We start from the raw sequence: 11,430 nt of genomic DNA, 5'->3' as shown, positions 1-11,430 counted from the left end.
GACCGAGCACTGTTGTTGTTCACCGAGCTCCGCCGGCCCTCTCACCCACCAACCTCCGCCGCCGGCAAACGAGCTAGGACGCTGGATTATACCTGCCGCCGGCCCGGCTCCAAGCTCGCACGCGCCGGCCCGGCTCGTCGGGCGCCGCCTCCCCCAACCTTCTCCTCCAGCAGCTGCCTTGCGCTCGTCGCCGGCCGCCTCCCGCAGCTCTCGCACCCTCCTAAGGCTCCACAACGTGCTGTCGTGCTTCACCTGCCCTGCGCGCGGTCACCGCCTTCCCCGACCTCATCCTACTGCAGCCGACGCGTCCTCGTCGGCGGTGAGCCTCCCCCACGCGTGGTCGTCGGTTCCCCTGACTCCCGGCATGTGCAGCCCTCCCGGGTTGACGTAGCCCAAGGTCGTGGACATGGCTACTGCTCAAGGCGAGGCGGGGATTGCTACAAGGGCGGCCGGGCTTTGCTACAACAGCCGGCCTGCCTTGCTACCGGCGGTGGGCGGCGCTGTTGCGAGCGGCGGGAGGCACTGGTACAAGGGGAGGGATGTCTTGCTACATGGGGCGTCGGGCCTTGCTACCGTAGGTGCCAGGCTTAGCTAGAAGGGGGTGGCTGCCTTGCTACCGGCGATGGGGTGTAGTTGCTAAAGGGGCGGGAGGTCTTGTTGCAAGTGGTGGGGCAATCTGCTGCCAACGGTAGAAGGCGCTGCTATAAGGGGTATCCAGTGTTGCTACCTAGGCGAAGATATCTTCTCCGGCGACTTTTCCGGCTATGGCGTCTTCTTCGGCGAGTACCTTCTCCGGCAACTGTTGGGTTACCCCTTAGAGAAGGGCGGCAGGGATAGGAGTAGACAGCAGCCAGAGTTTCCGTGGGAGAAAGAAGAAGAGGTGCTAACGAGGGATGGGATGTTCCTTGACCACATACAAGGGACACGTGTCGCCTCCTGGACCCGGGGGCTGGGAATTATTCCCCGGAGGACGCCCGGTACCATTCTAAAAAATATGGTTGTAACAGGTGGTAAAGTTTGACCAGAAAATATTCAGTAAATAAATAAATAGCCCGAAGCAACACAGTCATATTTGCTATATAATAATACAATAAAATAAAGAAGAATACTAATGAAGAAACTGGGATAAAAAAACGATATGCTAGGGCTTAGATGGGCCGGTTTCAATCATGGATAGCAGCCCTTCTGCCGACCAAGCCCCGAGATTAGCGGCCCCGCATCGCTTCGCTAGGGTTCTTGGGGCTCTCCCAGCCAGCGCGCACCACCTCACTCCCTATAAAACGGACTTCACGTCCGCGGCGCTGCTCACTGCGCAGCACCAAACACCACCACCCCGGCGAGAGCGAGGGAAGCAATCGGAGGAGGCAGGATGCAGATCTTCGTCAAGACGCTGACGGGGAAGACCATCACGCTCGAGGTCGAGAGCAGCGACACCATCGACAACGTCAAGGCTAAGATCCAGGACAAGGAAGGTACATAATCTGCACACTAACCTTCTCCGATCATCGCCTCCTCCTTCGTCCTATCCTAATCGGCGCCAGATCCTCTCTTCACCTGGCTCCTGCCTATGTTGTGCACTTGGTTCTTGCATCCTGTCTACTTGTTCGACCAAAAGGCTTATTGCCCTTTTTTCGACCAAAAGGCCTGCCTTTTCCTCTAATTTTGCGTGCGTCTGCGCCATTAATCTTGTCTAGGAGAGCTATCATCAAGTATATCTCCAATGTAGCTCATAACGTCCTCTTATTGCCGCGTTGTGTGGGTCATTTCGGTCTAAAACAGAGCAGATGTAGCTGCTGGTCCTCTCGGCATGAAAATCAAAACGCCCTTGTTTTACCCAAAGGTGGGATAATCCTTCAGTTACGAAGTCGATTGGCCTGTTCTTTCTTCTTTGGCAACTGGCATGGTGGGCATTGATTTCACCTGGATCTAGACTAGACAACAGATCCCCTGTTTGTTTGTACTAAAATGGGTTCATTGATTATCCAGTGTAATTTCATCTCTACGTACCTTTATGTCGTGATTACCTAGTAATCGTGCAAGTATTTCGGTTTGCTTTGCCTCGTATATAGGTATCCCCCCGGACCAGCAGCGTCTCATCTTCGCAGGGAAGCAGCTAGACGATGGCCGCACCCTGGCCGACTACAACATCCAGAAGGAGTCCACGCTTCACCTCGTGCTGCGCCTCCGTGGTGGCAGCAGAGGCGGCTACCCCCAGTACCTCGCCATCGACCTCCGTATCCTCGCGCAGAAGTACAATGAGAACAAGTTCGTCTGCCGCAAGTATGCACTCGGTCACTGAACCTCATTTCTTACACTGACTCGTTGTCCCTATCAATGGATCTCTGTGTATAATGCAAGCCTATGCCTATGAATTAATGGTTTTGATTTTTCTGGTTTGCTCTGAGATGTGAGATGCATGTGCTATGTGAATATACTGCATATAGCTGTGTTCGTTTGCATGCCAAGCAGCAATGTGCTCTGGTGCTAGACTAAATTTGGGTAACTCTTTGGCTTATTGGGAATTGTGAAAGAGATGTTGATTTCTGTCCCGCTTGAGCTTGGACCACCTTTAATGTGCCACCTGCCCTTCTTTGCATTAGCAGTTATTTTTGGGTTTTGTTGTTGATTGCACACAACAATGATGAAATTAATATGCATGGTGGATGGGAAGATTCATGGCCAAATTTTCTTTGTTTAGTCACTGGCCATTTCATTATGTTCAGTGCAATTGTTTGTAATTTTACATGTTTTTCTTGTTTCAAAGATCAGTTAGGAACAATCAATTAGATTGTTAATTAACCTTGAAAGCAGACTCCCTTGTAGCCCTCCATTCCTGCCTGTTTTGTATCTTTTCTGTTCTTTAAGTAGATTATGCCATGATGAAGCAGCATTTTGTGCACCAGTATATCTTATAATTTTCACTATTTTTCTTGCAGGTGCTATGCACGACTTCCCCTCAGGTCTACCAAGTGCCGCAAGAAGAAGTGTGGCCACAGCGACAAGGTGAACCTTATTCCCCCCTGCCACCTAAATGTTTTGCCCGTGCATATAATTGTCAATGTCTTAGGTCATAGTTCTGCTCCCATTATCGTATTCATGGCCTTGGTCTCTTCGGCCCTTAATCATATACCCACTATTTTCTATGGTGCCTGTTCATCATAATCTGGCATCACTGTGCTCTTATCATCTTGATATAGCTTTCTGTAATGTTGGTCATAACTCATAAACTCTTGCTCTCTGTCACGCAGCTTATGCCTATTTTAGTTTGTGTAATATCTGTTCTTAGTATTGTATAGATGTCTTCTTTGCCACTAAGTATTGTGTAATATACTCTATGTACCATGTTCCAGTTACTGGAAGCTCGTAAACCTGTAACTGAACTGAACATTACTGGACATTTGGTATCTTCACCTGATGTATTTTCTACACTCTTCAATTTCAGCTGAGGATGAAGAAAAGGTTCATGTCTAAGTTTGCGAAAGACTCCCAATGAACATTGAAAGGAATCGACTGCCTTAGGAGTCTGTATCAGAGTTATCACCAGAGTTTATGTTTTCTCTTAGTTCAAAGTTTGCTGCTGGATTTAGAACCTCATTAGTCCTTTGAACGCTACGGGTTAAGAAGTATTAGTTTCTTGGGCAAGGAATGGTGGTGGTGCTAGTTCCCACAGGATGTTGAACCTCTATGGCTGATCAGAACTGACCTAAATGCCATGTTGACATTGCAGCGTAAACCTTGCTGGAATAAATTAAGTCTTGTTTGCTCTGCTATTTTTTCGACCTGGCACTGGCTTGTTGGTGCACATGTCTTTTCATTTAATCCTTTTGCAGTTTTGCTAATCCCTTGATATCCTGGCTTGGCAAGCTCTCTCTATGGGCTGTGTATGGTACTATGGTGTATTCTGTTCCTGCTCTGCATAGTGTGTGTACATTCCTCTGCCATCTGAAGATTTTTCTTGCTAATGGCTGAAGTGTATGTACATTTACTTTTTTCTTCGTACGGGGAATGATACATGTGTTTACGAGATTATGAATGGGCCTTCTTTGGAATCAGTTCATGTGTTGATACATAGTCTCTGGGCAATTGTTAATGAGTGAGGACTAGCTTCTCTAGAGAAACTGGAGGAAGTTGTTCTGTGTTTTACTGGTTTGCATTCAAATCTGTGTTAATCTTTTCTTCTCTGGTGATGTTATCGCCTCTTTGTAATGAGTACTCGTCTGAGGCCCCTTTACGGCAGATCTTGGGGCAGGTAGTTGTGCTGGAGCTGTTGTTGCTCAACTCCAAGTTTGCATTTCAGACTTATAGTAAAAACAATGTAAGATGTATCTTATAGTAATATTAAAATTCAGTTTTTCTCACTCAGTACTCAAACATACATCTTTTATAATGTCTTATTTTTGCGGGTATAGGCAGGACATAAAAAATGGAACTGCATACACAGATACAGAAAGTCATGGCTTTAAGACATCTAAATATATTCAACTTCCATTTTGCATACCAAATATCAATGCTATGTAGTATAACGCACACAACCATAAAATGTGTCTGGACATCCAACAGACCACTCACTCATCATCTCATGGTTGCCATCACCCTATCAACTTTGTATCTAAAGCACAACCGAAAAAGGACTCTGCAATTTATAGTATGATGTCTAAATCCCCATTTTTTTTCTGTCTTCTGTTGGTCATTCAATGTAGTATATAACTTTGGTACACCAAACTTTGAACCCAAAAAATCCTCATAGTATATGCCCCATGCTCAATCACACATTGAATATGCAGCCCTGCCTCAACGCGGAAAAAAACCCGTCCGCTTGATATGATCAAGGGTACCTCTCAAGCCATAGCTCTCAACTGCCTTCATGCCTGCTCGAAACCCATCTCCGTATATTGCAGAGGGATCTGATTCAATCTGGTGCTTGAAGAATTCTCCAAGTTTTTTCTCAAAGTCAGTCTTTTCTCCCTTTTTCGTTGAGGAGGATTCCGAAGGTGTTTCTGTTGCTTCCACTGCTGTTGCTTCCACTGCTAGAGCTGCTGTTGCTTCTGCTTCTGCTGCTACTGCTACTGCTGCAGAGGTGGTTGCAATACTACTACTTGAACCTGATACGATTTCAGACTCAAGCCAGAGATGAGCTAGAACCTGACAGATGCCTTCTTCAACCTCTGGACTAAGGATTCGATATCCTACCAACAAAAGATATCAGTATAATCAGATGCACAAGTGTTTGATGACCCAAAAACACAAGTATAAAAAGATATCAGTATAATTCTCAGATGCTGCAGAAAGAAAATAGACATGCACAACAAAAGTACCTTTAAGTCGAAGGTACGCATGCATCATCTCATGAGCTAGTATATAGCCAGTGAGCAGTCTGCATGCAAATAAATCAGTGGAAATGAAAACCTCGCAACAAAGAATTTCATACAGCTTCGTAAACTGGATGCAGAATCAGCATCAATCAAACATGAACTACATCAACAGTGCTCAATATGGGGGAAAATGAAAATTACTGAACTTGCCTTGGCAAAGCATAGAGTACAAGAATTGCAGTCACTTCACACCGCCGAGCTAGTTTGCATGGTCCTGTAGAAATGTCTATGATTTTGTTTCCTGGTCCAATTACTGGTCGCCTCAATATCTGTATAGCATTACTGTATGTTATTTAACCATGAATGCTCATAAGTATCAAGGTCACATGCAAAGATGTTTCAATAACATACAATTCTGACAATTTGCTCTTCTGACAGGCAGAGACCCCTGGTTTCAGGAAGGTGATGCCCCTATCAAGGACGTTAAATGATTACATATATTACGGAAATCATATTGTGGAATGGTAGATATCATGTCACTTACCATTTTCTCTGCCTCCCTGGCTTCATTTAAAGCTTGACGTTCAACCAAAAGCAAGGGAATTTGTTGTTCTACTTTCATGTTCAAACCCTCGTAAAATTCCTGGATATCAATGTATACTGGTTGGCACTCGTCCGTGTCCATTATTGAAGTATATAGACACTCCAAGCAGAGTTTCCGGCCATCATCCAATGTGATGTACTTGATATCCTTTGGCTGGGGTTGATGATAAAAAAAATGGAGGAAGCTAAACTCATTAAACTAACCGAATGCAAATATGTGCGCTTCCTGGTCAAAAAATAAATATATGCACACTAGGAATAGCAAAAAATTAAGAAAACATCAAATGTATACTCCCTCCGTTTTATTTAGTTTGTGTTTTAGCTTTAGTCAAAGCCAAATTTTGTAAAGATTGAGAAGTGGCAAGGCTAGCGAGTACGCAGCCAGCCAAACTTGGTTTGAATCCCCACCTAGCGGTAATTTCGCTGGGAGGGGCGGACTTTAAACCAGGTTATCATCCTAGCGTCCATCCGCGAACAGTCTCATCCTACCTAACAACGTATAGCCAAGGGAGGGATCATTCCCCCGTTGGTCAATATTTTTAAAATTTTGTACAGTTTGACCAAGAATAGAAGAAAAAATATCAATATCCATAATAATGAATATATATAATATGAAAATATAACTTGTGAAGATTCTAATACAATAAACTTTATATTGTAGATGGTGATAATATTTGGTAACTATTTGGTCAAAGTTTACAAAGTTTGACTTCGACTAAATCCACAACGCAAACTAATTGTGAATGGAGGGAGTAATAATGTTTCCGAAAACAGACACATGTATGAACTGAAGCAAATACAATTAAAGTAAACAACCAGTTACTTTCTGATTGGTATAGCCATAACCCTAACCTCCATTCGTTCACAACTGCAGCACCTAGGGGTACCATCATTGTCGTGTGAAGGACAATACTTCTGCATCCAGAAAGGATGGGCCCGATATTCAATGAAACCTTTTTTATTTGTTCGAATCTGGTAACAAAAATGTAATCAGCACAGTTCAACAATTAAACAAAAATTAGCTACCACTAAATACTCAAGCTCCCTCATAAACTGGAAAAACATATATGCTTACAAAGGTCTTGCAAACATCACATTTTGGATGGAAGAGCTCCTTGTAGCAGGAACTGTGGTATGGATGATCTTCATCTACTGCAAACTTGCCGATAGAAAGGTCGGGATTAATAATTTATCACAAATTGAAGTATGTTAAATCAAATAGGCTATGTTTTTGTACCTCACACTCTGATATTGGCATACTGCAAGATAAACACCTGAAGCAGTGAGGGTGCCAAACAGAATCCATACAACTGAGAAACTGTCCATGCCCAAGTGGAGTTTTACATCCAGCACAAACCCTACACGAGTCCATATGGTGCACCATATCTGTTAAAAATGCAGAAAAAGAAGATATCCTGGCGAAAAAAAGGAGACAGATACTAATGATTCTACCATCTTGCAATACAGTAGAGCTCTGAGAGCCCTAGGTTTCCACTATCTTACTCAAGGAGACAATTGGCCCCATATTGTAAGTATAATAATATGACATTACAATCAACGTCAAAAAGAGAATTGTATCATGACATAAAAAGGCAAGCAGGAGATAGATGCCATTTATGCAGTTAAATTTTGAAAAATCTGATTACCCAAAAGTATTTACTTTTTCACCTGCAACGATATTTCTAGTTTTTCGCGAAGATTCTTCAATTTCATTACAAGTTCAATAATATTTTACTAACATATACTTCGAAATGCATGGTCAAAGGCGTTGTATCAGAGTTCAGAGACCACATTAATACTGGAAGCAAGTATAACGAATGGAGGCAGTGATAACCAATAAATAAAATACTTCTGGGACAATGCATATATATGCATTTTTTGCCCATAATCAACCCAATCAACAAGTCAGTGCATATGCTCCCAGCACTAATCAAATGGACATAATCAGGGAAAGTTTCACCATATAGTAGTTAACTAGATTTACCTGCATCTACCAGCAAGTCTCAATACTGCGCAAGTCATTCTACGCTTAAATTTTTTATTTGAAATTTTTCACAAATCACAACCCATACCCTTGGAAAAAAGAACACAACTATCCTACTGGTAGCTAGCACACTTCACAGGAATGAGCCTAAGAAGTCACAGTTAGTTGCACGATTTTGTGGGTTATAAACATTTTTTTGAAATATAAATATAGATCCCTGATCCCAATTCCATCCTGATCTTTGACTTAGCAATATGATGTTATATAATCTATCCGGTGTTTCCATACTGTATAAAGTAAGTTGCAGGGTATAAAACAATATGAATGACAAATTCACAATTCAAATGTTTCTTAACGGAAGCTGGTCATGAATCAATGGCCAATTGCTACGTATTATATTTTATGTGGGAATTTTGCTTCACCCCCAAGTTGATACACAAGTTTAAACATCCAAAATCCTAATCGTTCTCACCTTTCGTGAGATCAACAAGTTACAGAAATAGATCTAAGTTAAGCACATCTCAACTTACTATATCTGCATTTTTTTTGCTGTAAAATTAATTAGGTAAAACAAATCATTACATAACGCAAAGCATCACTTAGTGCTGTCTATGAAGCAAAAGCAAAACATATTTTTCTGAGTCGACAAGGGTTACTTAAATAGCCATGAAAGTAGTGATCCTTATAACAAAATATACCTCACTCCACTCGAGGGCAAAATACGTGGCAGTAAGCTAGTTGCTGGAGTACTATCTGAGTGAACATCCCCCACCAGACCATTTTGACAACGAGGATGTTCATCCTTCAGACTTTCTTGCAGAGCACGTGCAAGCTCTTCCTCTTCCCCTAAATGATCATCATTGTCTGGGTCATAAACAAAATCAAATGAAAAACATTAAAAAGATGTTCTCTGTCAACACGTGCAACCAGGTAAAACACTAAAAAGATATTTGAACATGCTCATTGACCTAGAATTGCTATTCCAAAATAAGAAAATATAATGACACGGGTCTCTAAGTTAAAGATTGTGAAAACTGGCTTAGATGGGATGGAACGAACCAATAGCTTTCCCCTTCTTTCGAGCTTCCTCTGATAAGGACAATGCAATAGCACGATCTATGTCGTCATTGTCACTGGCATGCAAACCCTACAGTAATTAGGACTAACTTAGCAACAGTGAAGTAGATAAAGCATTTGAGGTTAAAGGGAGCAATTTCAAATTGAGAGTAAACAAACAATGAAGCGCATGAGTAATATATAATAGTTAGAACCAAAACTGGAAGAATCATGATACGCCTGGGCTTGGCAGTTTTTACAAATGTACATTTCACCGCGAGTTATTTAACCAAAAAAGGGGGGGAAATGCAAATTTGAGCAGTACATATGACTTAGCGTGCTGAGTTGAATTGCCTTCACCGAAGTTTCCGTCGTACTGTCCTTTTGTAACTTTATTTACAGATTCTTTGACATATTTGCTCAACAAACCCATGTATTTTCTAATTGGAGGATGAAGATCCATTTTGTTCACCCGATGATGAAGATCCATTTTGTTCACCCGATGATGAAGATCCTTCAGACGACGACGACGATCCATTTTGCTCATCCGAATATGAAGATCCTTCTGCCTGCAGTGGAAAGAAAATTCATGAAGAAATAAACTGAGAGGAACCTGCAGATGAGCTTCTTATTTCAATTATAATCCATTGTTGAGAGGAGGCAAATTTTAAGTTGTAATCCTGCATCTCCTTTAGTATCTCATTTTTTCATTTTCATTGTAACTCCTTTGGAATACAGATTTCAATAGTAGACACTGATGGTCTAGGAAACAAATAATGCAGTTGTCACTAAAATATCTGTGACTATTGCTGTAAGTCTTGTTCAATACTTCATATATCATACCTTCCCATGCGATGTTCCCAAAAAAAAATCTGTCATGTACCTAGAGAAATTAGTTTCCTTTGAAAAATATGATTTTCAATTATTTGAGTTCAGGAAATACATAGGCAAAGATGTGCCATGTTCCTAGACAATCACCACTCGTGATATTTATTAAGTACTACAAGCAAATAATGAAGTGAGATTTTTGTTGGTACGGAATGTTATTAGCTAAATAAAAAATGGGATGGTGATTCACTATCAATCTGAAAGCGAAGGAGTGATACAAACAATTCATATTGGTGGAAATATCAACATAAGCTTTCAGAGGTATCAAATAATGCAAAAGAAGACTCTGAATAGCTTTGGAGCATCAGTAAACGAAAGGCATGGCTTCTTACCTTTGGGAAGGCAAGCCAGCAACCTTGAACTCAGCAAAATACAGATGGTGTTTGACCCGCCATATGGGATGTTATATGAACCACAATGGACTTCCTGGAAGACAACCACCGCACCACGTATCCAGTTTCCACAGCTTTCTGTATTGCTTGCTTTCCTCTGATGCCGTACATGAAAATTGGTATCAGCTTGATATTCATAAAATTCCTTTGTCGAAAAGAAAGATGAAAAAAACTAATAAATGCAAATGTAATTTGTAGTCTTTACATAGAAACTTGGTACCAACAATTGAACATGATAATTTAAAATATACCGGACATGTAATATACATGAAAACCCTCTGGGAACTTTGGATGGTGCAAAATCCAGATGCAGTTCACCTTAAAACGTTTACTCAGGCTGCGTGGCAACTAAACGACATCATGCTGCAATTCCGGTACGAATCATCCGCTCAAATTAATTGCACCAGAACATGCATGGGAGCCTTCCAAGAGGAAATGAATTCTACCATAAATCAGAATGGCTCCTCACCTCAGGAAGCCTTGAAAGCCTGGAGTGGATTTAATTTGAGAGAAAAAAAATCACTCGATTTAAATCCACTCCAGGCTTTCGAAGCTTAATTAAGAGCCAGTTCTATTCTATCTCCTCCACATCAGCAACCGGCATCCCATGTGGCAGGATGAAGAGCCAGCTGATGTCATGCCTTTCTAGATGCCTTTAGATAGATACTTGGAGCAGGTAATACAGCATTCCTACGCATTTTGATGCTATCTTATGCGGAAAAGATAAGGTGAGGGACAAAGTGGTACGATGTGGGATATTCTTGTCAATGCGGTTCTATGTGACTTGCGTTTTTCGTATGTATCTAGTGGACTAGTAATGTGTGGATGGTGTCATGGTGAGTGTGTGTACCGAGTGTTTCTTGTGCAGTTCCTATATTGTGCTGTGCGCGAAAAAGCATAAAATACCTGGATCTCAGTCCAACGGGGGAATCTAAGAAGATTCACTGGAGATGTATAGAGATCAGTGAAGACAACCCCTTCCGACGCTCCTGCTCATCAGACTCTCAACTCCTGCACTTGAACATCAACAAGTCAATGTGCCAGTCCTCACAGAGCAACCCACCAAAGTTAAAGATACATAGCTTATTCCAATTCACCCCAGAAAAGACAAGCGCGACCAGAACAAACCTCTCGAGTGTTTGCAGAAACGGATAAATCGTTATGGAAAACAAACAGATTTCATGTAATTTACCAA

General features: G+C 41.9%; 2 protein-coding genes across 4 annotated transcripts; one reads left to right on the top strand and one right to left on the bottom strand.

The window, feature by feature from the left end:
- The first annotated feature begins 1,366 nt into the window (after positions 1-1,366).
- Positions 1,367-3,501, top strand: LOC124703715 (ubiquitin-like). Its single transcript, XM_047235941.1, has 4 exons — positions 1,367-1,472; positions 2,070-2,280; positions 2,937-3,003; positions 3,443-3,501. Exons 1-4 carry the CDS (start codon positions 1,370-1,372, stop codon positions 3,491-3,493), a joined length of 432 nt encoding a protein of 143 aa, XP_047091897.1. The 5' UTR covers positions 1,367-1,369; the 3' UTR covers positions 3,494-3,501.
- Positions 3,502-4,475: 974 nt separating this feature from the next.
- LOC124703714 (protein DA1-related 1-like) lies at positions 4,476-11,191 on the bottom strand. Of its 3 annotated transcripts, none has more exons than XM_047235940.1 (13): positions 11,142-11,191; positions 10,176-10,332; positions 9,428-9,524; positions 8,959-9,046; positions 8,598-8,763; positions 7,153-7,273; positions 6,991-7,074; positions 6,768-6,887; positions 5,857-6,069; positions 5,724-5,783; positions 5,523-5,641; positions 5,316-5,374; positions 4,476-5,186 (listed from the first exon to the last, which is right to left on the bottom strand). In XM_047235940.1, the coding sequence occupies exons 3-13, from the start codon at positions 9,500-9,502 to the stop codon at positions 4,792-4,794; spliced, it is 1,500 nt and encodes a 499-aa protein (XP_047091896.1). In that variant the 5' UTR covers positions 9,503-9,524; positions 10,176-10,332; positions 11,142-11,191; the 3' UTR covers positions 4,476-4,791. The 3 variants fall into 3 exon arrangements, with proteins under 3 accessions (XP_047091896.1, XP_047091894.1, XP_047091895.1); XM_047235938.1 differs by having other exon boundaries at positions 9,281-9,524; positions 11,142-11,190; XM_047235939.1 differs by having other exon boundaries at positions 9,281-9,524; positions 10,176-10,231; positions 11,142-11,161.
- Positions 11,192-11,430: the final 239 nt, after the last annotated feature.

The sequence above is a fragment of the Lolium rigidum genome, chromosome 3, assembly GCF_022539505.1.
Source record: "Lolium rigidum isolate FL_2022 chromosome 3, APGP_CSIRO_Lrig_0.1, whole genome shotgun sequence".
Lineage (NCBI taxonomy): Eukaryota > Viridiplantae > Streptophyta > Magnoliopsida > Poales > Poaceae > Lolium > Lolium rigidum.
The sequence above is the reverse complement of the archived record's forward strand: the minus strand, read 5'-3'. Positions and strand labels throughout refer to the sequence as shown.